The sequence below is a fragment of the Ranitomeya variabilis genome, chromosome 3 (assembly GCF_051348905.1).
Source record: "Ranitomeya variabilis isolate aRanVar5 chromosome 3, aRanVar5.hap1, whole genome shotgun sequence".
Classification (NCBI taxonomy): Eukaryota; Metazoa; Chordata; class Amphibia; order Anura; family Dendrobatidae; genus Ranitomeya; species Ranitomeya variabilis.
The window spans coordinates 743,150,479-743,176,170 of record NC_135234.1 but is presented as its reverse complement, the minus strand read 5'-3'; the positions used below and the strand labels follow the sequence as shown (position 1 = coordinate 743,176,170).

At 45.3% G+C, this 25,692-nt stretch overlaps 1 protein-coding gene across 1 annotated transcript in view; it reads left to right on the top strand.

Annotated features, from left to right (window-relative positions):
* PDGFD (platelet derived growth factor D) overlaps positions 1-25,692 on the top strand; it is a 261,577-nt gene that overhangs the window by 205,502 nt on the left and 30,383 nt on the right. The window contains exon 4 of the mRNA XM_077298513.1: positions 10,251-10,310. Within this exon, the coding sequence (XP_077154628.1) occupies positions 10,251-10,310 (60 nt within the window). The remainder of the gene's footprint in view (positions 1-10,250; positions 10,311-25,692) is intronic.

The following is a 25,692-nucleotide window of genomic DNA, read 5'->3' as shown; positions in this document are numbered from 1 at the left end:
GATCTTTTCATGACTTACAGACATGATTCCGTATCATACGGACAATTTCTGCCTGTAAGTATTTTCATGAAGTTCTTAGTATCACAATAGAGAAGTGATTTCTATTGTTTCTCATCTACTAGTGTGAAACAAGCAGGGTTACTTGTAATACTATGCTTTACCACATGGTGAGCTGTTCATGGGTGAAAAGTGTGTAGTATAGACTATAGAGTACAAAAGACTTTCATTCAAGCATGCAAGCTCGAACTGGCCGATGGAGAAACAAGTGAATCCCCTGGTGGGCCTCACCCAGACAAGCAGTGCTTGGCCCATTACAATTGATGCATTATATATAGGCATATTATTGCACCCCTTGTACTTTGATCAGATTGATCATAAAGTGATCGCACCCTAGTTATTGCCATCACCTTATGAGATAGGCATATCCCTTTAAGTTAAAGGTACACAGGTGTATGGTCTCTTACTCTGATCTTTCAGCTTGCACTTTTGGCACTTGTTTCTGCGTGATGGCTTCACATTAGGGCAGGACAGACCTTCTCTGTACCATGTAGCAGTCTAAGCCCATTACAAGCCGGAACACGGATTTACTGGGGCTTCCTTTTAATTGCCTGGCATTACAGCGAGGCCCTGAGTGCTCTGATTTACCCGTCTCGATATTTATTGTGACATCTTTTGTACTTAACAAAACTCAGAGTATCATTCACTTGACAATAATTGCTCATTTTATAGCGGTTTTCAGACATATTACATCTCAACGGGAATTTCTGTGCATGGGCATTATTGAATTTGCATAAAAATGCAATATCATGTCAAATATTTCATATTCCTCCCGCGTATCATCACATAAGTCTTCGCCGGTTTTCCATTACTGTTTATTTTCTTCACAAATGATAAAGCCTGAAGCAAAGATGTTTGTAAAGCAATTGTATGTCATCATTTGTATTTTGGCTACAGCAAACAGGGCTTAGTAATATAAATCCAATTTTATACATATTATTTAGGAATATTCCTAAAATGGAGCTACGTAAGCTGTAATAAACATGGAAATGATGCCCTGCATTGCTGTGCTGCTTTAGTTTTGAGGGAAATAGCTGTGTTTTTAATTCGCCCCTTATCCGGCATTGGTAAATCGTAGTAACAGAAGTTTTTAGTTTCATTGAATTTCATCCATAAGAAGCCAACAGTATCTGTCACCAGCAAAATCGGCCAATTTCTAGGGGCTTTAGGATAGACAGACCGATCGACAGATCTGCTTTTTTAGTACTTCACAGTGTTTTGCCCCCTTCTAGCATCAATGACAGCTTGAAGCCTTTTGTGGTAGTTGTGGATGAGGTGTTAGGTTGGCGGAACGCACCGAATATATTTATTAGATGGGATTGGTGCGTTCGCAACCCGGGATCCACCGTGCAGGAAAGAACCTGCTGCTAAGTAATTGGCGGCACTATATGGCGGTATGAACCAGCTCTGTTAGCTTCACAGAGCGGCTGAGAAAGCAAAGCTCTGTGCCCTGTTAGACTCTCACAGAGCCACAGGCTAACTACCCAAATGAGAGCAGTCAGTGGTCATTCATGCACACAACACTCCTCGCCGGAGGTGCCAGCATTCTAGGGGCTTATTTCAGCCAGGTCCCTGAATGCACTCATACACAATCTCCTCGCCGGAGGTGCCAGCATTCTAGGGGCTTATTTCAGCCGGGTCCCTGAACACATACAAACACATGACCACACTGGTGCAAAGCACATAACTTAGGAAGATACTAGCGCATGGCCGTGCGGCCATGCGAGCCTTAAATAGCTGCAGCACCTACAGGACCTTCCTAGAGGGACCAATGAGAGGCTGCCACAGAGCCTGCGCACCTACAGGACCTTCCTAGAAGGACCAATAGATTTGGCTGCAGTACCTGAGCATGTGACCCTTGATCTCCACTGAGAGATCTTACCCTGGGCATGCTCAGTGTGTGCAAAGCAGGACTTAGTCCCAGAAAAGTCTGCTCGCCGCAGATCAGTGCAGGGTACAATAGCAGAGCCTGGAGAGGCAGCAGTAACCCTCTGCACAGTATCAGTTTTCGTGAGACGCTGGGACCGACATCTCCACTGAGCAGGCTCCACTGCGGCCATTGCAGAATGGGAGACTGCAGCAGACACGGATCGAGATTCCCCCTGTGCAGCAGCGGGAACTCGACTCCTAACATTACCCCCCTCCTAGGGCCCCCCCATCCTTGAGCCTCGCTACGCTCAAAAGCTACAATGAGCAGCAGAGCCCGAATGTGCTCCACAGGCTCCCAGGTTCTATCCTCTGGACCGTGACCCTTCCAGTCCACCAGATAAAATTTCTTGCCACCTACCACCTTGCACCCCACGATAGCATTCACCTCAAACTCATCCGTGGATGAACCCGATGTCCCGGCAGATGACTCCGGGACAAATGAACGGGCTTTAAGAGGGAAACATGAAAAGTATCGAAGTATCGAAGACTTTGCGAACATCTCTCCGATGGGAGTCAATATCTGGAGGGTAGATGGGAATATCATCCAGATAGACTACGACCGAGGTGGTGAGCATATCCTGGAAAATGTCGTTCACAAAGTCTTGGAAAACGGCTGGAGCATTACAGAGCCCGAAGGGCATCACCAGGTATTCATAGTGCCCATCCCTGGTGTTAAAAGCCGTCTTCCATTCGTCCCCCTCACGGATGCGAATCAGGTTATAGGCACCCCGCAGATCTAATTTTGTAAATACCCTTGCTCCCCGTAGCCTATCAAAAAGCTCAGATATCAGGGGTAATGGGTACTTGTTCTTAACGGTGATGGCGTTAAGACCCCTGTAGTCTATGCATGGACGTAAGTCTCCACTCTTCTTCTGCATATGCATAGCTCTACCATAAGAGTGGATGGGCCTATGGTAATTGTCCCCTTGAAGGACAACTTTGAGGCAAACGTCGCCGTGTCTAGTGTACCTCTTCCATGTCCCTGTGCCCATGCCCGTGTCATCCACCGATTCTAGGGTGGCAGACTGGGCGGTGGAGGCACGTGACATCTGGGACCGCACACAGGATGCTATCCGGGCCTCCAAGGAGAGAATGAGGGTTTCTGCTGATACACACCGGCGCCCTGCTCTGACCTTTGCTCCTGGCGACTTAGTGTGGCTCTCCGCCCGTAACATCAGGCTGCAAGTTGAGTCCACTAAGTTTGCGCCTCGCTACATTGGCCCATTCAAGGTTCTGGAACAGGTCAACCCTGTGGTCTACCGTTTGGCTATTCCTCCACGCCTTGGTATCACCGACACTTTTCACATTTCCCTCTTAAAGCCCGTTCTTTTGTCCCGGTTTTCTGAGTCATCTGCCGGGACAGCGGGTTCATCCTCGGATGAGTTTGAGGTGAATGCTATCATGGGCTGCAAGGTGGTAGGTGGCAAGAAATTTTATCTGGTGGACTGGAAGGGTCACGGTCCAGAAGATAGAACCTGGGAACCTGTGGAGCACATTCGGGCTCCGCTGCTCATTGCAGCTTTTGAGCGTAGCAAGGCTCAAGGGGGGGGCCCTAGGAGGGGGGTAATGTTAGGAGTCGAGTTCCCGCTGCTGCACAGGGGGAGTCTCGAGCCGTGTCTGCTGCGGTCTCCCATTCTGCATCAGCTGCAGTGGAGCCTGCTCAGTGGAGACGTCGGTCCCAGCGTCTCACTGAGTCTGATATTGTGCAAAGGGTTACTGCTGCCTCTCCCTGCTCTGCTATTGTACCCTGCACTGATCTGCGGTGAGCAGGCTTTTCTGGGACTAAGTCCTGCTTTGCACACACTGAGCATGCCCAGGGTAAGATCTCTCAGTGGAGATCAAGGGTCACATGCTCAGGTACTGCAGCAACTTCCATTGGTCCTCCAGGAAGTTCCTGTACCTGATCAAGTTCTGTGGCAGCTTTCTATTGGTCCTTCTTGGAAGGTCCTGTAGGTGCTGCAGCTATATAAGGTTCTCATGACTACACGGCCATGCGCTAGTGTCAAATATGTACGAGCTCAGCGCCAGTGTAGTCGTGTGTGGTCAGGGACCCGGCTGAAATAAGCCCCTAGAATGCTGGCACCTCCGGCGAGGAGTTTATGTGTGAATTCAGGGCTGGCTAATAGCCGATAGAATTCCAGCTCCACCGGAGAGGAGCTGCGTGTTGGTTTGACTGCATGACCACTGTCGGCTCTACACAGTAGCTGTGTCCCCTGTGAGCTAAACAGGGCACAGCGCTCTCTTTACTACGGGCTCTGTGAAGTAACAGAATGCGTTTATTCTATATTGCTTCGCCGCCTTACTTACCAGCAGGTTCTTTCCTTTCCTGCACGGTGGATCCCGGGTTGCGAACGCACCTATCCCATCTAATAGATATATTCGGTGCGTTCCGCCAACCCTAACAGTATATATCCCCCCATCCTGATATATATATATATATATATATATATATATATATATATATATATATATATATATATATATATATACATATATATATATATACACTGTGTTCCAAATTATTGTGCAAATAATATTTCCTCATATTTTCTCTAAATTACCTATCTGAATTGCAGTCATTGTTATTTTCCGGTCATCTACTATTCTAGTATAATTGCAATGTTTTGGAACAAACTGCCTATGAAAACAGTATCTTTTTAAAAAAAATAAACACCCAACATGCATGTTCCAAATTATTATGCACAGCAGAGTTTTCAACCTTTTTTTTTTTATTTTGAACAAAAAAATGGTGAATTGTGAAGTTATAAGCATTATCAGCTTCTTACAAAATGAAATCAAACAGTTTTCAAGTGAAAACTTTATTCTAGGTGATGTTACATTTGCACATAGGACCCCTTGTTCGAAAGAAGCTTCTGAACTCTCTCGTCCATTGAATTTGTCAGTCTTTGGATGGTTTCTGCTTCAATTGTTTTGCATGTGGACAGAATACCCCCCCAGAACTGTTGCTTAGATGTGAACTGCCTCCCGCCATCATAGACACTCCTTTTGATGATGCTCCAGAGGTTCTCAATGGGGTTGAGGTCAGGGGAAGATGGTGGCCACACCATAATTTGTCCTCTTTTATGCCCATAGCAGCCAGAGATGCAGATGTGTTTTTTGCAGCATGAGACGGTGCATTATCATGCATGAAAATGATCTTGCTGCGGAAAGCACGGTTCCTCCTCTTGAACCATGGCAGGAAGTGTTGTTTTAGAAACTCCACATAGATTATGGAGTTCATCTTTACCCTTTCAGGGATCATAAAGGGGCCGACAATCTCTCTCCCCATGATTCCAGCCCAAAACATTACTGTACCTCCTCCTTGTTGGCGCCTTAGCCGTGTTTTCATGGGGTGTCCATCCTCCACTCCATCCATCTGGACCATCGAGCATTGCACGGCACTCATCGGTGAACAAAACAGTTTGGAAGTCAGTCTTCATGTATCGTTTGGCCCACTTGAGCCGTTTCTGCTTGTTGCAGTGGATAGAGGTGGTCGACAGGATGGCTTACGCACAGCTGCAAACCTCTGAAGGACCCTGCATCTTGTTGTTCTGGGGACGTTCGAGGCACCAGCAGCTTCAAAAACTTGTCTACTGCTACGACCAGACATTTTTGCAGCTGCTCTTTTAACCTTACACAATTGCCTGTTGGAAAGAGTCCTCAATTTTTCCTTATCAGCACACACACGTGTGTGCTGGGAATCAGCTACATACTTCTTGATTGTGCGATGATCACGATGAAGTGTCTTGGCAATGTTGATTGTAGTCATGCCTTGACCTAAATACTCCACAATTTGTTGCTTCTCAGCAGCCGACACATCCTTTTTCTTTCCCATTTTGGCAAAAAATGTAGGCTGCTTAATAATGTGGAACAGCCTTCTTAAGTAGTCTTGCCTCTATTTGGACACACCTGCCAAACTAATTTGCACAGGTATCTGCAATTGCTTTCAGTGATATAAAGAGCCCTGACACACATCACCATCAATGAGTTTAAATGACAGACAAAAAAATTCTAACCTTATCACTCCTAAACTCTATGTGCATAATAATTTGGAACACAGTGTATATATATCTATAATATAACGCTGGGAGCGTCACTCTGTCTGAAGCCTTTATAGACTGCGCAAGCGCAAGCGCCGGCGCAGTCTGGACCCCACAGAGTGACGCTCCCAGGAGATCGCGGTATGCGTAAGCACTGAATGCACACCGCGATCTCCAACGGAGAAGCAGGGACGAGCCAGCAGGGTGAGTATGCAATATTTACCTGTCCTCCGTTCCATCGATGCGCTCTGCTCCATCCTCCACATCCTCTGCCTGTGATGTTCAGTTCAGAGGGCGTGATGACGCGCTTAATGTGCGCCGCCCTCTGACTGAACAGTCACAGCCAGAGGATGTGGAGGATAGAGCAGCGCGCATCGATGGAACGGAGGACAGGTAAATATAGCAAGTGCCGGGGGCCTGAGCTAGCGGCGACTCCGGCACCTGACCCCCACAGCGCGCCGGTGTCCCCGCCTGCTCAGGCCCCCAGCACTCGGCGCCCAGCACAGCCACGCACAGCTGCCTGCACTCAGCACCGCCACGCACAGCCGCCCGCACTCAGCACTGCCACGCACAGCCGCCCACACTCAGCACCGCCTCGCACAGCCGCCCGCACTCAGCACCGCCACGCACAGCTGCCCGCACTCAGCACCACCAAGCACAGCCACCCGCACTCAGCACCGCCACGCACAGCCGCCCGCACTCAGCACCGCCACGCACAGCTGCCCGCACTCAGCACAGCCGCCCGCACTCAGCACAGCCGCCCGCACTCAGCACAGCCGCACTCGGGCAGTAGAGCCGGAGAGAGAAAGATGGGAGCAACATATGGCAGAATGGAAACAGGAACAGGCAGAATGGGTGCAGCACATTACAACAGAATGGGGGCGCGGGATGGGAGCAGCACATGACAGAATGGGGGCGCGGGATGGGAGCAGCACATGACAGAATGATTGCGCACGATGGGAGCAGCACATGACAGAATGGGGGTGCACACATGACAGGATGGGGGTGCAGGATGGGAGCACATGACAGGATGGGAGCAGCACATGACAGAATGATTGCGCACGATGGGAGCAGCACATGACAGAATGGGGGCGCACACATGACAGGATGGGGCGCAGGATGGGAGCACATGACAGGATGGGAGCAGCACATGACACAATGGGGGCACAGGATGGGAGCAGCACAAAACAGAATGGGGGCACACATATGACAGAATGGGGGTGTAGGATGGAGCAGCATATGACAGGATGGGGGCGCAGGATGGGAGCACATGACAGGATGGGGGTGCAGGATGGGAGCACATGATAGGATGGGGGCACAGGATGGAGCAGCACATGACAGGATGGGGGCGCAGGATGGGAGCACCACATGACAGGATGGGAGAGCAAGATGGGAGCAGCACATACCAGGATGGAGACCATATACCAATATAAATGCTCGCCACCCGGGCGTAGAACGGGTTCAATAGCTAGTATATATATAATTCTCCATCCCGGTATATATTCCCCATCCTGGTATATATACTGTATTCCCATCCTGGTGTATATATCCCCCATTCTGGGTTCCGTCCTGGCATATATGTTTACCCTCTGCTGCTATTCTCTAGCCCATAAAAATACAGAAACCTTCTACTCCCCCTCCCCCACTCCCATGTCACGCTGCGTCCTTGTCTCTAGCAGGCGCAGAGGCCGGCGGCTGACATCGGCGTGCCTATTATGGGCCGTCGCTGCCATGTGCAGCCTGCTTATGTCAGCTCCCTCACTCTGATTGGCCGGCGGTGTGCGTTGCAGTGCAGGGATCCAACTGGTCTCTGTGCCACAATACATTTCAGCTGAATGTCTGTCCTCAAACGCAAATTCAGCTGAAATATTTACCGGCATTGGTGGGCCCCCTTCCCGCATGGACCTGGTTGTGGTTGCACCCTCTGCAATCGCGATCTTTACGCCCTGATGATTGATAATTCTGGCCAGAGTCATGTGGAGCCATTGGCCTGAATTGTGCACACTGCAGCGTCAGAGGTGTATAGGGGCATAGATCCAGCAGCTTCGGAGCAGCGCTTACAAGCTCTATAAGGGCGCATTCAGACAGTGATTTTTCATCAGTGTTTCTATACCAAATTCAGCAGTGTCTCCAAAATATAGAATAGGTGTCAATTTTTCAGTTGTGTTTTTTCTCTTTATGTTCCACTCCTGGTTTTGTCATTCAAACGCTGTTGAAAAATCACTGACATCTGATTGACCCCGGTCCCTAGCTAAGAGCTTGTAAGCTCGCACTCCTCGCCCTCGAGACTGGCTGTTAACCTAGACAATGAGCAATAAACCATAGATTAAAACATCCATCCTTTTTCTGAGAGTGGAGAGGATGTTTAATGAGAGGTAAATTACAAAATTACTTGTTTGCAATTTTACCAATTCATGATGATGAAAACTCTCCTTTTATATTTGGAAAAAATATATTTATCTATATCTTCACCTGGGATGACATAATCCTGCACAGCAGCACCGCATGAAATAATTGAACCCAAGATGGAAGGATTATTTCACATTAAAGGGATTGTCCTGGACTTGTATATTGATGACCCATCCTTGAGATAAGTCACAAATGTCAGATCACCCATTACCCCCCCCACTTATCAGATGCCTACAGCTTTTACTGCAGCCGTATTTACACAATGTACAGAGCCTGAACAGTACAATGCCTCCAGTGACTAGTGGTCATTCCCAGGTACTGCGGCTTAGACTACATTTAGGAGCTAAGCTGCAATACCAGAAAATGACCACTACACAGTGAACGGCGCTGTGGTGTTCTGATCAACTGATCGGTGAGGGTTTCAGTTGAATTATCCGCTACCAATTTGATAATGATTTCATATCCTAAGAAGTTCGGGGTAATAAATCATTAAGTTAAAGAAGTTTCCCAGTCTCTATGTGACTTCAGATTTGTAAGTCCTCACATCCCGTGCACTGCAGGCTGTGAGGATAGTCATGTGATCTCAAGTATGTGATTCCGACTAGTCTTGTCCGGCCTTGCTCAATCCACTGCATTGAGCAAAGCTGTAAACAGTCTAGTCAGCATGTGACTGCACATGTGCAAATCACATACTTGCGGTCAAGAGTCTGCCACTCTTGGCGCCGCCAGCAGAGAATCCTCATAGTGCGTTCGATTTAAGGATCCTGAAGTCTATAGTCACATAAAGTGACTGCAGATTTGTCGCTGAAGAGCAGACAAACCCTTTAAGTAAGCATTGTCATAATTATGTAGCAGTGCTAAGATGCAATATGGTGACACCCATTCAAAGTGAGTGATAATGATAATGCTACACCAAAAGAATAGAATATAAAATATCAGGGAATCCAATAATTAACATTGAAAGGGAATCCGTCAGTAAGATAAATACCCCAAACTACATAAGTAGTCATGCAGACTTTTAAAAGCTAAATTCACTGACACCTTTATATCGTTTATCTGTTGCTGCATTCCTGAGAAATTATCACTTTAAAATAAATTCTCTAAGGATTCCAGAGCCCTTCTCGAGCCTCTGCCTCTCGATGTTGAGTCCCTGCGCAGCCCCAGTGATTTTAAATTCAGCGATAGCTCTCTGTCTGAATTCCTTGCCTGGCACCTGATGTCACATTGACAGTGAGCTATCAAGAAAGCTAAAGAGACTGGTGCTGGGCAGGGAAACAACCTAGGGAGACATAGACTCAGGAAATGCTCTGTCACACCCAGGGTACTTAATGCCTAATTTTCATAAGAATTTAAACACAAATTTCTCAGAAATGCAACAACAGATAGAAGATATAAAGTTGTCAATTGAATTTGCATTCAAATACCTGCATGTCCAAATATTCAGTCTGGGGGTTTGATCTTAATGATAGCTTCACTTTAATATTCAGGGTTTTATTTGCCATGAAAAGAAGTGATATTTGAGCAGGCCAAGTTATAGCCATTCATCCTATATACAAATTGTGTATTTTTCCCCTAATCTCTTGGTAGGAGTTATGTTTTTTTTACAAAGCACAAAATGCAATTATGTAAAAATCAGGTAAGATCGCATTAATTTATCTCCTATCTCTCAGTGGAGCTTCATTACTAGCAATCCTGTTATTTCATGGACTTTTATAGCAGCCGAGTCTGATTGCCAGAAAGGCTATTCATATCTAACAGTGGAGATTTTATCCCTTGCCGCAGCTTTTGTTTAAATTCTTTTTCCTTTCCTTTCAGAATGATTTTCCGCCTGCAGCATCGGAGACAAACTGGGAATCTGTCACAAGCCCAGTCTCAGTAAGTAATACTGTGTGTCACTGTGTAGAATAATATAAATGCGTGCACTATTAAATAAACAGTGTATTCCCAGTTACTATCTGCATCGCCGGGGTAAAAATACAGATTCGATGAAATTAATAATGGAAACTGATGAGAATTATACAACATTTCCTGTCCCAAAGCAGGAAAAAATGTCTGTTTCAGTCGGCCACACACATTAGATGGCTCTCGGTTGAACGATGACTTGGCCAATCATTTGGCTGACAGTCATCTTAGTCAACTCTCCCATAAACTGACACTCTTGGTTTCTCTATGAGAAAGACGCCAACTGATATGTCGGCTGGTGGTTTATCCTCGGGATATCAGTGTGATTGGCAGTCCTAAATTGGACATGCGTGATCGACATCCCCGAAAATCAGTTGGCCAACGCCCCAATATACATTAGACCATCAGCCAAAACCATCGGTAATAGGTCCAATGAACATTAGTTTAATGAGTAGGGGAGCCTTTAGATGGACTTCTTCATATGAGCATTCTAGGTTCTTGGATCCCCAAAAACGAGAAGTACAGTACATTGAGAATAAGACAGTTAGGTAGTTGTATGGTAGGACTCTAAAAGATAAAAAGGAAGAGCAGCGCTCCCATAAAATAGTATGTTCACAAAATAGGATAAGTAGTCACCCCACTTTTAGGCTCCTTGCTCACCGTATCGAGTTGTACAAATGGATAGGCACAACTCGATCGAGAACAGTGATAGTCCTTTAATGAGGCAGCACTTCATCAAAATCGGTCAATTAATGGAATTTCCATAGCAATGGTGGATCGTGAAGAAAAACGATAAGTGGATAGCCCCACTGTGTCACGATCCATTTTTGGAATTTTGGCAGCTCTGGTTCCACTCTGTTTTAAATGCAGCTTTTTTCCATTCAGGACCAGCGGGGGTTAATGTCAGTTTTTCTCTCTATGGCAATCTACTGCAGTTGCAGAGTTGCTAGGTCTGCTGATGTGGGTGGTGACCACTCCCACCATCCTTTAAATGGTCACCTGATGCATCAGCTGACTGTTGGTGATAGAGTTTCTCTATGGAGACCAGCCTTGCAATGGTGTCTGCTGTTTCTGGAGTTTGGAGTCCGGCTTCTGTGATGTGGAGTTTGGCAGCGGAGTCAGGAAACTAAGTGTGGTGTTTTCTCCTTGTCCATTTCATGTTTATCACTGTCCCCTGTGTGATACTATCTGCAGTGGAAAGGCTAGCACCCCTTGCCGGCCAGTGCACTATCCAGGGCAGTGCTAGGTGACAGCAAGGGATGAGGTTCCTGATGGCGGTGGGGGGGGGAAGGACCCATTTAGGGCATTAGGGGAGTGCAGGGACAGGCTCAGGTTTGAGCTCAGGTGGTGACCATCCCCCATTTCCCTATCAGTAGGGCCTTCCTCTCCCCATTTCCATCCCATTGTGTGTGTGTCTTGCGCAGTCCGCTGACCAACCCTCCATTGGGTCTTGTCACACACTGGTTGAAACTATCCAAAATTTTATTGACAACGTGTTTCAAGACCGGACTGGCCTCTTCATCAGGTCGTGATGAAAACTTCTGTCATCATCACATATGAAAAAAGTGCGAAGCACAGAAGGTGTTTGTCCCCTCATTGTCCACAAGCCACAATACGATAGATATATCAAGTATTTTAGAAGACATCTACACAATCTATTTGTTTTTTAGAAGGGAACTACCTTCAAGGCTCAATCTTTTGTCAAAGAGCTTAGTACTAATGATTTAGATCTACATTTCAACAGAAAAAATTGGGGGGATATAAAAATATCACGTATTGAATAAAGATGGAAGAATCGATTGGCAGTACTCAGGACCAACCGCAAGGTCAGTGACTTCTGGAAGACACCACAGCGAATGTCCTTACCTCATGACATTCCCGCCTCTTCTTTTGAGTAACCGGGCTGACACAACGTCATCATCGTGGCTTGACACACACAACAGAATGTGTCAGAGCTGGGAATGCCGGTAGGTAAGAAAATTTGCAGGCCTCCCATCCAGTAGTCACAGATGACTTAGCCGATGGATAAAAATCCTGGAAATCAAATCATCTATCTCTCATATGGAATAGGGTTTGTCACAAAAACCCATTTCAAGGCAGTTGATAGCAGTAGTTACACTATGTCCAATAGCACACATCACAAGCTGTGATTAAATAATATTCCCTTTAATCGATTCCAAAAAATAACCAAAAAATGGACAACGCTTGTAGACGTCAAAGATCAAGCATAGATCCTCAAGTAAAAATTTAGACAGAAACAATACCCAATAGGCCTAGTTAAGGGACTTCTTCAAAAACTAAGATTCTTTTAGCAAAAAAGAAAATCCTATCTATGCAGGATTGGTAGTCTGAAAGAGGAATTACAATTTGATTACAAGATTCAATAATGCAGATAAAGAAATACAAAGTGTTATACTGAAACATTGAGAAATCTTTCCTAATAAGCCAAAAAGAACATGTAGAAGATCAAGGAATCTGAAATCACTTCTAAGCTCTCAGTAGACCCTCGAAGATCAGTCTATTACGAAGTCTAAGCCAAAGTGATGCTATGAATGAGGTCTCAAATTAACCTTTCCTCATTAGAGACCTTATAGATTGTGCTATCACATATGTTATACACTCACCGGCCACTTTATTAGGTACACCTGTCCAACTTCTTGTTAACACTTAATTTCTAATCAGCCAATCACATGGCGGCAACTCAGTGCATTTAGGCATGTAGACATGGTCAAGACAATCTCCTGCAGTTCAAACCGAGCATCAGTATGGGGAAGAAAGGTGATTTGAGTGCCTTTGAACGAGGCATGGTTGTTGGTGCCAGAAGGGCTGGTCTGAGTATTTCAGAAACTGCTGATCTACTGGGATTTTCACGCACAACCATCTCTAGGGTTTACAGAGAATGGCCCGAAAAAGAAAAAAAATCCAGTGAGCGGCAGTTCTGTGGGCGGAAATGCCTTGTTGATGCCAGAGGTCAGAGGAGAATGGGCAGACTGGTTCGAGCTGATAGAAAGGCAACAGTGACTCAAATCGCCACCCATTACAACCAAGGTAGGCCTAAGAGCATCTCTGAACGCACAGTGCGTCGAACTTTGAGGCAGATGGGCTACAGCAGCAGAAGACCACACCGGGTACCACTCCTTTCGGCTAAGAACAGGAAACTGAGGCTACAATTTGCACAAGCTCATCGAAATTGGACAGTAGAAGATTGGAAAAAGGTTGCTTGGTCTGATGAGTCTCGATTTCTGCTGCGACATTCGGATGGTAGGGTCAGAATTTGGCGTAAACAACATGAAAGCATGGATCCATCCTGCATTGTATGGAGCATCTTTGGGATGTGCAGCCGACAAATCTGCGGCAACTGTGTGATGCCATCATGTCAATATGGACCAAAATCTCTGAGGAATGCTTCCAGCACCTTGTTGAATCTATGCCACGAAGAATTGAGGCAGTTCTGAAGGCAAAAGGGGTCCAACCCGTTACTAGCATGGTGTACCTAATAAAGTGGCCGGTGAGTGTAGATGTGTTGGTAAGCCAATGCGAACTCCAATACGTGGCCTATACAAAGCCAACATTAAGAAATCAAATTACAAAACACCATACCCATGCCATAAAGTCATGAAGCACTTCCCCATGCCATAAAGTCATGAAGCACTTCCCCATACTGTAAAGTTATGAAGTACTTTCCCCATGACATAAAATCATGAGGCACTTTCCCCATGTCATAAAACAATGAAGCACTTTTCTCCATGCTGTAAAGTCATGAAGCACTTTCCCCATGCCGTAAAGTAATGAAGCACTTTATTCCATGCTGTAAAGTCATGAAGCACTTCCCCATGCCGTATAGTCATCAAGCACTTTCTCCCATGCTGTAAGGTCATGAAGCACTTTTTCCCATGCTGTAAAGTTATGAAGCACTTTCCCCATGCCATAAAGTCATGAAGCATTTTCTCCTATACCATAAAGTCATGAAGCACTTTGCCCCATGCTGTAAATTTATGAAACACTTTACTCCATGCGGTAAAGTCATGAGGCACTTTCTCCCATGTCATAAAGTCACAAAGCAATTTCTCCTATGCTGTAAAGCCATGAAGCACTTTTTCCTATGCTGAAAAGTTATGAAGCACTTTCCCAATGCCATAAAGTCATGAAGCATTTTCGTCTATGCAATAAAGTCATGAAGCACTTTGCCCCATGCTGTAAAGAAATGATGCACTTTACTCCATGCTATAAAGTCATGAAGCACTTCCCCCATGCCGTAATGTCATGAAGTACTTTCTCCTATGCCGTAAAGTCATGAAGCACTTCCCCATGCCGTAATGTCATGAAGCACTTTTTTCCATGCTGTAAAGTAATGAAGCATTTTAATCCATGCTGTAATGTTATGAAGCACTTTCCCAAATGCATGAACAGTTTTATTTGAATTCAATAGGACTTGAGGGGAACTTGTTCAATGTTGGGGCACACTTTTTAGGTCCGCAACCCTAACTTATGGCTATCAAAATAATGGCATTATACAGAGGGGAGGGGAAGAAATACCTGAATATTGAAATCACTCTCAGTAGTACTCTTATAGAGCAGAACCCTCTGTCTAGTTTATTTCCAGTTCTGTTCGGCTTTTCATTGAGGCAAGCACTTTTTCTACTTGTGCAGGATGAAGGATAGTTGGTGTATTTGGCCACAGAAGTGACAACTTTGAGGAGTAAACAAAAAGAAATGGATGATAGCTATTTTTAATAAAGGGCTAGGGATTGGGGAAGATGGAGGGACGAGACCGACTGTCATGGATCAAAACTGGTAGAATATTTCATGAAAAGCTTTGCCTTGGGCGCCAAGAGAATGTATCCTGGTCATACAGATCTGTCCTTTTTTATCTTTCCTTGGCACAAGATGACCAGCTTTGGAAAAAATATGGTTTTGTGATACTCCTCAAGAAAAATTGGTAATGGCAGACACATCTGTGCCTAGAAGAGGAATCTTGCACCGTTCATGTCCTACAAGCGATTATTCTACATTCATATCACTATCTTGAAGATGGAGAAATTGCTAACAAATTCTAGTATTTCGGACTATCTCCGGAGGCTAATTGCTCTCAATTTATTGTGCATGGGTTTTAGGGTTAAACTAAAATTAATGATTCCTAAATCACTATAATATAACTAGGGAACATCGGCATCACTTCCGTATAATTTAGATGAATGAGACGCTAGCTGAACAAACTGATATCATTCCATTCTTCTGGGTTATGTAAGAAAACTTGGCTTCCAAACAGTCGTGTCTGTGTAAAAATGTATAATTCTGGCTCGCGGTAAGGAGTCAATGTACAGTAGAAGAGACGCTCGAGCCGGTTACACTAAAGCTTTATTTTCCCTGAAATGACAATGACAATAACAGAATAAAGGTTCACTGTACAGGGCACGTTTCAGAACGTAGTGATCTGACCGGAGATCTGCCCGGGACATGACCGTGTTCTCTTGGACTAAAGTTTTACGATTCATTTACAATGTTGTTTTTAGAGTTCTGTTAAGTATCTAATTTTCGTGATGTAGAAATTTTGGCTTGAACTTTTCCCGTCATTGCCTGTATATTTAAAACTGAATAAAGTGGTTGTCTCCATAAAAAAAATCATCAATTTTTAATTATTAATTGTATATGATGACACAAAATCCATGCAATGGGCCAGCATTCATCGCCCCTTCACAACCGGGCAATTTTCCATTTTTTTTTATTTTTTTTTGTTCCCATCCCCCCTTCCTTCTTCTAAGAGCCATAACTTTTTTATATCTCCACCCACATTGCCATATCAGGGGTTGTTTTTTGTGGGGCGAGTTGTACTTTTGAATAATACACAATGTGATGCACGAGAAAGCAGGAAAAAAATTCCAAGTCCGTTGAAATTGCAAAAAAAGTGCAATTTCACAGATTTTTTTTTTTTTTTAGTTACCATGTTCATTATACGGTAAATCTAACCTGGCAATATGATTCTCCAGGCCAGTACAATTACGCAGATATCAAACATGTATAGTTTTTTTAAAGATGAAGAAAAACTCTGGAAATTTGAAAAAAGAAATTTAATTTTGCCGCCATTTTCCAAGACTTGTAGCTCTTTCAATTTTCACAATCTGAGACTGGGTGAGGGCTTATTTTTTACACCCTTAACCAACATTTTTAATTGGCACCATTTTAAGGTAGATATGATGTATTGATGGCCTCTTATTGCAGGGATACCACATACAGTGGGTACGGAAAGTATTCAGACCCCTTAAAATTTTTCACTTTTTGTTTCGTTACAGCCATTTGGTAAATTCAAAAAAATTCATTTTTTTCTCATTAATGTACACTCTGCACCCCATCTTGAGTGAAAAAAAAAACAAATGTAGAAATTTTTTCAAATTTATTAAAAAAGAAAAACAAATATCACATGGTCATAAGTATTCAGCCCCTTTGCTCAGTATTGAGAATAATAATAATAATAATAATAATAATAATAAGCTAGTACAGCCATGAGTCTTCTTGGGAATGATTTTTCACACCTGGATATGGGGATCCTCGGCCATTCTTCCTTGCAGATCCTGCCATTTTCAGGTCTCCCCAGAGATACTCAATTGGGTTTCGGTCAGGGCTCTGGCTGGGCCAGTCAGGAATGGTCACAGAGTTGTTCTGAAGCCACTCCATTGTTTTAGCCGTGTGCTTAGCGTTGTTGTCTTCTTCGACGGTGAACCTTTGGTCAAGTTTGAGGTCCAGAGCACTCTGGAAGAGGTTTTCATCCAGGATATCTCTGAACTTGGGCACATTCATGTTTCCTTCAATGGCAACCAGTTGTCCTGTCCCTGCAGCTGGAAAACACCCCCACAGCATGATGCAGCCACCACAATGTTTCACTGTTGGGATTGTATTGGGCAGGTGATGAGCAGTGCCTGGTTTTAATAATAATAATAATAATAATAATTTTATTTATATAGCGCCAACATATTCCGCAGCGCTTTACAACTTATAGAGGGGACTTATACAGACAACAGACATTACAGCATAACAGAAATCACAGTTCAAAACAGATACCAGGAGGAATGAGGGCCCTGCTGCTCGCAAGCTTACAATCTATGAGGAAAAGGGGAGACACAAGAGGTGGATGGTAACAATTGCTTTAGTTATTTGGACCAGCCATAGTGTAAGGCTCGGGTGTTCATGTAAAGCTGCATGAACCAGTTAACTGCCTAAGTATGTAACAGTACAGACACAGAGGCTATTAACTGCATAAAGTGTATGAGAACATGATGAAGGAACGTGATTATGTTGTTGTTTTTTTATTAATAGGCCACACAGGGATAATTAGGTTAATGCGTTGAGGCGGTAGGCCAATCTGAACAAATGAGTTTTTAGTGCACGCTTAAAACTGTGGGGATTGGGGATTAATCGTATTAACCTAGGTAGTGCATTCCAAAGAATCGGCGCCGCACGTGTAAAGTCTTGGAGACGGGAGTGGGAGGTTCTGATTATTGAGGATGCTAACCTGAGGTCATTAGCAGAGCGGAGGGCACGGGTAGGTTGGTAGACTGAGACCAGAGAGGAGATGTAGGGTGGTGCTGAGCCATGGAGTGCTTTGTGGATGAGGGTAGTAGTTTTGTACTGGATTCTGGATTGGATGGGTAGCCAGTGTAATGACTGGCACAAGGTAGAGGCATCGGTGTAACGGTTGGCGAGGAATATGATCCTGGCAGCAGCATTCAGGACAGATTGGAGCGGGGAGAGTCTGGTAAAAGGTAGGCCAATTAGTAGAGAGTTACAATAGTCCAGACGAGAATGAATAAGTGAGACAGTAAGAGTTTTTGCAGAGTCGAAAGTAAGAAAAGGGCGAATTCTGGAAATGTTTTTGAGATGCAGATAAGAAGAGCGAGCCAGTGATCGGATGTGGGGGGTGAATGAAAGCTCGGAATCAAGGATGACTCCAAGGCAGCGGGCATGTTGCTTTGGAGTAATGGTGGAACCGCACACAGAGATGGCAATGTCGGGCAAAGGTAGGTTTGTAGAGGGAGAGAACACGAGGAGTTCAGTTTTTGACAGGTTCAGTTTCAGATAGAGGGAGGACATGATGTTAGAGACAGCGGTAAGACAATCACTGGTGTTTTCTAAAAAGGTCGGCGTGATAACAGGAGAAGAAGTGTATAATTGGGTGTCGTCAGCATAGAGATGGTACTGGAAACCAAATCTACTGATTGTTTGTCCAATAGGGGCAGTATACAAAGAGAAGAGGAGGGGGCCTAGGACTGATCCTTGAGGAACCCCAACAGTAAGGGGAAGGTGAGAGGAGGAGGAACCAGCAAAACAAACAGTGAAGGATCGGCCAGAGAGATAGGAGGAGAACCAAGAGAGAACGGTGTCCTTGAGGCCGATGGAGCGGAGCATAGTGAGGAGGAGCTGATGATCCACAGTGTCGAATGCTGCGGAGAGATCCAAGAGAATTAGCATGGAATAGTGACCATTAGATTTAGCTGTTAGTAGGTCATTAGAGACTTTAGTGAGGGCAGTTTCAGTAGAGTGTAAAGAGCGGAAACCAGATTGAAGAGGGTCGAGAAGAGAATTATCTGAGAGATAGCGGGTAAGACGGGAGTGGACCAGGCGTTCCAGGAGTTTAGAGATGAAGGGAAGATTAGAGACAGGTCTATAATTAGCGGCACAATTTTGATCGAGGGAGGGTTTTTTAAGTAGTGGATGTATGATGGCATGCTTAAATGAGGAGGGAAAAATACCGGAAGTGAGGGAAAGGTTGAATATTTTTGTTAGGTGAGAGGTGACAGCCGGGGAAAGGGACTGGAGGAGATGCGACGGAATGGGGTCGCTGGTGCAAGTGGTCGGGCGAGAAGATGCAAGGAGCCTGCTTACTTCTTCTTCTGTAACTGGTTCAAAGTCAGAGAGTGAACTAGATGCAGTGGGGGAGGGAGGACAGTGCTTGGTATGAAGAGATTGGGAAATGATTTCCTGTCGAATGTGGTCAATTTTTTCTTTGAAGTAATTGGCCAGATCGTCAGCGTGGAGATCTGTGGTTGGGGCCTGCTCTCTTGGGTTGAGTAGGGACCGGAAAGTGTCAAAGAGACGTTTAGGGTTATTGGACAGCGAGGTGATGAGGGTGTTGAAATAGGTTTGTTTGGAGAGGTGAAGGGCAGAGTTGTATGTTTTTAACATGAACTTATAATGGATGAAATCTTCGGGCAGATTAGATTTTCTCCACAGACGTTCGGCGCACCTGGAGCACCGCTGCAGGAAACGTGTTTGCAGCGTGTGCCACGGTTGTCGCCGTCTGTGCCGAGTTGTTCTATGTATAGGAGGTGCAGCTTCTTCCAGGGCACTTTGCAGGGTTTCATTGTAATGTAGTGGTTTTCTCCACACACACCGCTTAGAATTATCACCAAAAATGTCTATCTTCATCTCATCAGTCTCATAGTCAGGGAATCCTTCATGTGTTTTTTAGCGGGCTTTCATATGTCTTGCACTGAGGAGAGGCTTCCTTTGGGACACTCTTGGGCATGTTAGGGTTAGGGGTGTGTTGGGGTTGGGATTGAGGTTAGGGGTGTGTTGGGGTTAGGGGTGTGGTTAGGGTTGGGATTAGGCTTAAGGGTGTGTTGGGGTTAGGGTTGGAGTTAGAATTGGGGGGTTTCCACTGTTTAGGCACACCAGGGGCTCTGCAAATGCAACATGACGTCCGATCTCAATCCATACAATTCTGCGCTGAAAAAGTAAAACGGTGCTCCTTCCTTCTGAGCTCTGCCGTGCGCCCAAACAGTGGTTTACTCCCACATATGGGGTATCAGCGTACTCAGGACAAATTGGACAATAACTTTTGGGGTCCAATTTCTCCTGTTACCCATGGGAAAATACAAAACTGGGGGCTAAAAAATAATTTTTGTAAGAAAAAAAGATTTTTTGTTTTCACGGCTCTGCATTATAAACTTTAGTGAAACACTTGGGGGTTCAAAGTGCTCACCACACATCTAGATAAGTTCCTTAGGGGGTCTACTTTCCAAAATGGTGTCACTTTGGGGGGGTTACCACTGTTTAGGCACATCAGGGGTTCTCCAAACGCGACATAGCGTCCGATCTCAATTCCAGCTAATTTTGCATTGAAAAATCAAACTGCGCTCCTTCCCTTCCAAGCTCTGCCATGCGCCCAAACAGTGGTTTACCCCCACATATGGGGTATCAGCGTACTCAGGACAAATTGTACAACAACTTTTGGTGTCCAATTTCACCTGTTACCTTTGGTAAAATAAAACAAATTGGATCAGAAGTAAATTTCTTGTGAAAAAAAAATTAAATGTTCCTTTTTTTTTAAACATTCCAAAAATTCCTATGAAACACCTGGGATCCAAAATTGTGCTGTAAAGTAGATATGTGGGAAATGTTATTTATTAAGTACTTTGTGTGACATATATCTGTGATTTAAGGGCATCAAAATTCAAAGTAGAAAAAGTGCAACATTTTCAAAATCTTCACCAAATTTCCATTTTTTTTTCACAAACAAACTCAAGTAATGTCAAGGAAAGAACTAACCACTAACATGAAGTACAATATGTCACAAGAAAACAATGTCAGAATCACCAAGATCCATTGAAGCGTTCCAGAGTTATAACCTCATAAAGGAACAGTGGTCAGAATTGTAAAAATTGGCCCGGTCATTAACATGCAAACCACCCTTGGGGCTTAAGGGGTTAATGAGAAAAAAATGAACTTTTTTGAATTTACCAAATGGCTGCGATGAAACAAAGAGTTAAAAATTTGAAGGGGTCTGAATACTTTTCGTACCCACTGTATGTGTATTTTTTGTAATTGTTCAATTTTTAATGGGGAAAAAGAGGGGAGATTTGAAATTTTGTGATTGTTTATGTTTTTCATACTCTTAAAAACATTTTTTTAAAACTTTTTACTTTAGTTAAAAGTCCCCTTAAAGGACTTGAAGCTGCAATCATCTGATCGCTTGTGCTATGCATAGCATCACCACTGCTATGTATAGCAAAAATCACAATCTCCTATGAACGCCAGCCACGGGTTGGCTTTCACAGGAGGATTGTCATGACAAGCATCGGGGTCTTCAGCAGACCCTTTGCTATCATGGCAACTTATCGGCACCATGTGATCACATCACGGGTGTGCCGATGGATGGAATGACGTGCCCCACTGCCGGCGCATGTTAAAACTGCTGTCAGAGATCGACACTTAACAGGCTAATGGCCGCAGGCTGTCATGAAGGGGTTAAAGGGGATGTCCACTTTATCTTTATTTCAGCAAATGTGTTGGAGACATGATTTGTAGCACTCATTAATATATAAGCATTACAGGTTATCCTGCTTTCTCCGAGACTACACAGCTTTTCTGTTCTGTCAATGACCGCTAATACAATAACATGTGACCAGAAGTGTCCATCAGCTCCTCCAATTGTAAACACTGCACGCGGGAGAGATTCTCTTCAATTGGAGGAGACTGATGGACAAACTTGGTCACATGATCCTCAACCAGTGATCTGGAGCGCCCCCACGTTAAGGGCAATGGGGTACTCGGTACCGGGTCCTTCCCTCTCGGTTCTGGAGATGTCACGGTGGCCCGACCCGGTCCGTGGCCCTTTGAGGGGCGTCCAATTAAAGGTGAAGTTTGTACGGTGTTCGTGACGCCACCTGTGGTATTCGGTCAGGGTGACCGACGCTGCTTAGGGGTCCGCTGGGGTGATGTTATGGCAGCTGGATGGTATACCTTCCCACAGGTGAAGTGTAACCCCAGGGCTTCCCAGATGAGTAGGTGGTGATGGTGGACGATGTAAGGCGCAATGAATAACGAGAAAACAAGGTTGCAGTCTCTTTACCTTTTACTGAAGACTTCAGCATCCACAGTCCCGAGCACTGATCACAGGGCTGGCAGAGTCCGGCCGGTCTGAAGGCACATCCAGAGCTCCCTTGCGCAGGTGGAAATCAGTAGCCTTCCTACTAGTGCCTGTGTGTTGTAGTACCTCCCTGCTGAGCACCACGGGATAGTCCTCACAACTCTCTTGGATGTTTCTGATGTTCTCTCTCTCTCTGTCCCCCAGATGATATGGATAGGACAACCCATATGATGGGGTAGGCCTGGAGCTATTTTATAGGGACCCTAGAGACGCCCCTCTCCCACAATTTGCCTCCGTGTCTTCATAGGTATTAAGGTCGGGCAGCCAACTTGGAATTCACTGTCCTGCCGGTCTCTGAAGTAATGCGTAGAGCCTATTACTCCCTCGGTGTTCCAGCTACGCGCCTCAGAAGGATGTTGCCGATCTTGAGGCAGAACTCCTCCCGGTATTATCTCCTTGTGCTGTGATCTCGTTTCTCACTCTCCACAATATACTTCGCTTCGTGTCCTTTCTTAGGATGCTGCCTGTCATGAATCCCAATGGCTAGGGATAGCACAGGACAAGCAAGGTACAAATATATAACGGACGAGCTCTAGGGTGATGGAACCTGGGCTGACCGCTGCCCTACGCCTGACAAACGCAACTAGAGATAGCCAGGGAGCGTGCCTACGTTGGTTCTAGATGCCACGCACCAGCCTAAGAGCTAACTAGTACTGCAGAGAAAATAAAGACCTCACTTGCCTCCAGAGGAACGAACCCCAAAAGGTATAGTTGCCCCCCACATGTATTGATGGTGAAATGAGAGGAAGGCACACACATAGAGATGATATATATAGGTTTAGCAAATAGAGGCCCGCTGTAAACTAGAAAGCAGAACGATACAAAAGGGGTCTGAGCGGTCAGCAAAAAACCCTAATCAAAAAACCATCCTGAGATTACAAGAACCCATGTGCCAACTCATGGCACATGGGGAGAACCTCAGTCCACTAGAGCTACCAGCTAGCATAGAGACATAATAAGCAAGCTGGACAAAAAACCAAACAACTGAAAATCAGCACTTAGCTTATCCTGAAAGATCTGGGAGCAGGTAGGCAGGAACAAAACAGAGCACATCTGAATACATTGATAGCCGGCAAGGAAATGACAGAAAGGCCAGGTAAAATAGGAAACACCCAGCCTTTGATGGACAGGTGGAAACCAAAGGCCGCAACCCACCAAAGTCACCCAGTACCAGCAGTAACCACCAGAGGGAGCCCACAAACAGAATCCACAACAGTACCCCCCCCTTGAGGAGGGGTCACCGAACCCTCACGAGAACCCCCAGGGCGATCAGGGTGAGCTCTATGGAAGGCGCGGACCAAATCAGTCGCATGAACATCGGAGGCGACCACCCAGGAATTATCCTCCTGACCATAACCCTTCCACTTAACCAAATACTGGAGTTTGCGTCTGGAAACACGAGAATCCAAGATCTTCTCAACAACATACTCCAATTCTCCCTCCACCAGCACCGGAGCAGGAGGCTCAACCGAAGGAACAACGGGCACCTCATACCTCCGCAACAACGACCGATGGAACACATTATGAATAGCAAACGATGCTGGGAGATCCAAACGAAAAGATACAGGGTTAAGAATCTCCGAGATCCTATAAGGACCGATGAACCGAGGCTTGAACTTAGGAGAAGAGACCTTCATAGGGACAAAACGAGAAGACAACCACACCAAATCCCCAACAAGAAGTCGGGGACCCACGCGGCGACGGCGATTAGCAAACTGCTGAGTCTTCTCCTGAGATAACTTCAAATTGTCCACCACCTGATTCCAAATTTGATGTAGCCTGTCCACCACCACGTCCACTCCAGGACAATCCGAAGACTCCACCTGACCAGAGGAAAAACGAGGATGAAACCCCGAATTACAAAAAAAAAGGAGAGACCAACGTGGCAGAACTAGCCCGATTATTAAGAGCAAATTCGGCCAGTGGCAAAAAAGCAACCCAGTCATCTTGGTCAGCAGAAACAAAACACCTCAAATAAGTTTCCAAGGTCTGATTAGTTCGCTCCGTCTGGCCATTCGTCTGAGGATGGAATGCAGACGAGAAAGACAAATCAATGCCCATCTTGGCACAAAATGTCCGCCAAAATCTAGACACAAACTGGGATCCCCTGTCAGAAACGATATTCTCCGGAATCCCATGCAAACGAACCACGTTCTGAAAAAATAAAGGGACCAACTCAGAGGAGGAAGGCAACTTAGGCAAGGGCACCAAATGAACCATCTTAGAAAAGCGGTCACACACAACCCAGATAACGGACATTTTCTGTGAAACCGGGAGATCAGAAATAAAATCCATGGAAATGTGCGTCCAAGGCCTCTTCGGGATGGGCAAGGATAACAACAACCCACTGGCCCGAGAACAGCAAGGCTTAGCTCGAGCACACACTTCACAAGACTGCACAAAGGTACGCACATCCCTAGACAAGGAAGGCCACCAAAAAGACCTGGCCACCAAGTCTTTAGTACCAAATATTCCAGGATGACCAGCCAACACAGAAGAATGGACCTCGGAGATGACTCTACTGGTCCAATCATCCGGAACAAACAGTCTTTCTGGTGGACAACGATCCGGTTTATCCACCTGAAACTCCTGCAATGCACGTCGCAAGTCTGGGGATACGGCGGACAATATTACCCCATCCCTAAGGATACCAGTAGGCCCAGAATCTCCAGGAGAGTCAGGCACAAAACTCCTGGAAAGAGCATCTGCCTTCACATTCTTTGAACCTGGCAGGTATGAAACCACGAAATTGAAACGAGAAAAAAACAACGACCAACGAGCCTGTCTAGGATTCAAACGCCTGGCAGACTCAAGGTAAATGAGATTCTTGTGATCAGTCAAGACCACCACACGATGTTTAGCACACTCAAGCCAATGACGCCACTCCTCAAATGCCCACTTCATGGCCAAAAGCTCCCGATTACCCACATCATAATTGCGCTCGGCGGGCGAGAATTTTCTAGAGAAGAATGCACATGGCTTCATCACCGAGCCATCAGAACTTCTCTGTGACAAAACCGCCCCCGCTCCAATCTCGGAAGCATCAACCTCAACCTGAAAAGGAAGTGAAACATCTGGTTGACACAACACAGGAGCAGAAGAAAACCGGCGCTTAAGTTCCTGAAAGGCCCCCACAGCCGCAGGAGACCAATTAGCAACATCAGCACCCTTTTTAGTCAAATCAGTCAAAGGTTTAACAATACTGGAAAAATTTGCAATGAACCGACGATAAAAATTAGCAAACCCCAAGAACTTCTGTAGGCTCTTAACAGATGTAGGTTGTGTCCAGTCACAAATTGCCTGAACCTTGACGGGATCCATCTCAATAGTAGAAGGAGAAAAAATGTACCCCAAAAAAGAAATCTTCTGGACTCCGAAGAGACACTTTGAGCCCTTCACAAACAGAGAATTGGCCCGCAGAACCTGAAACAC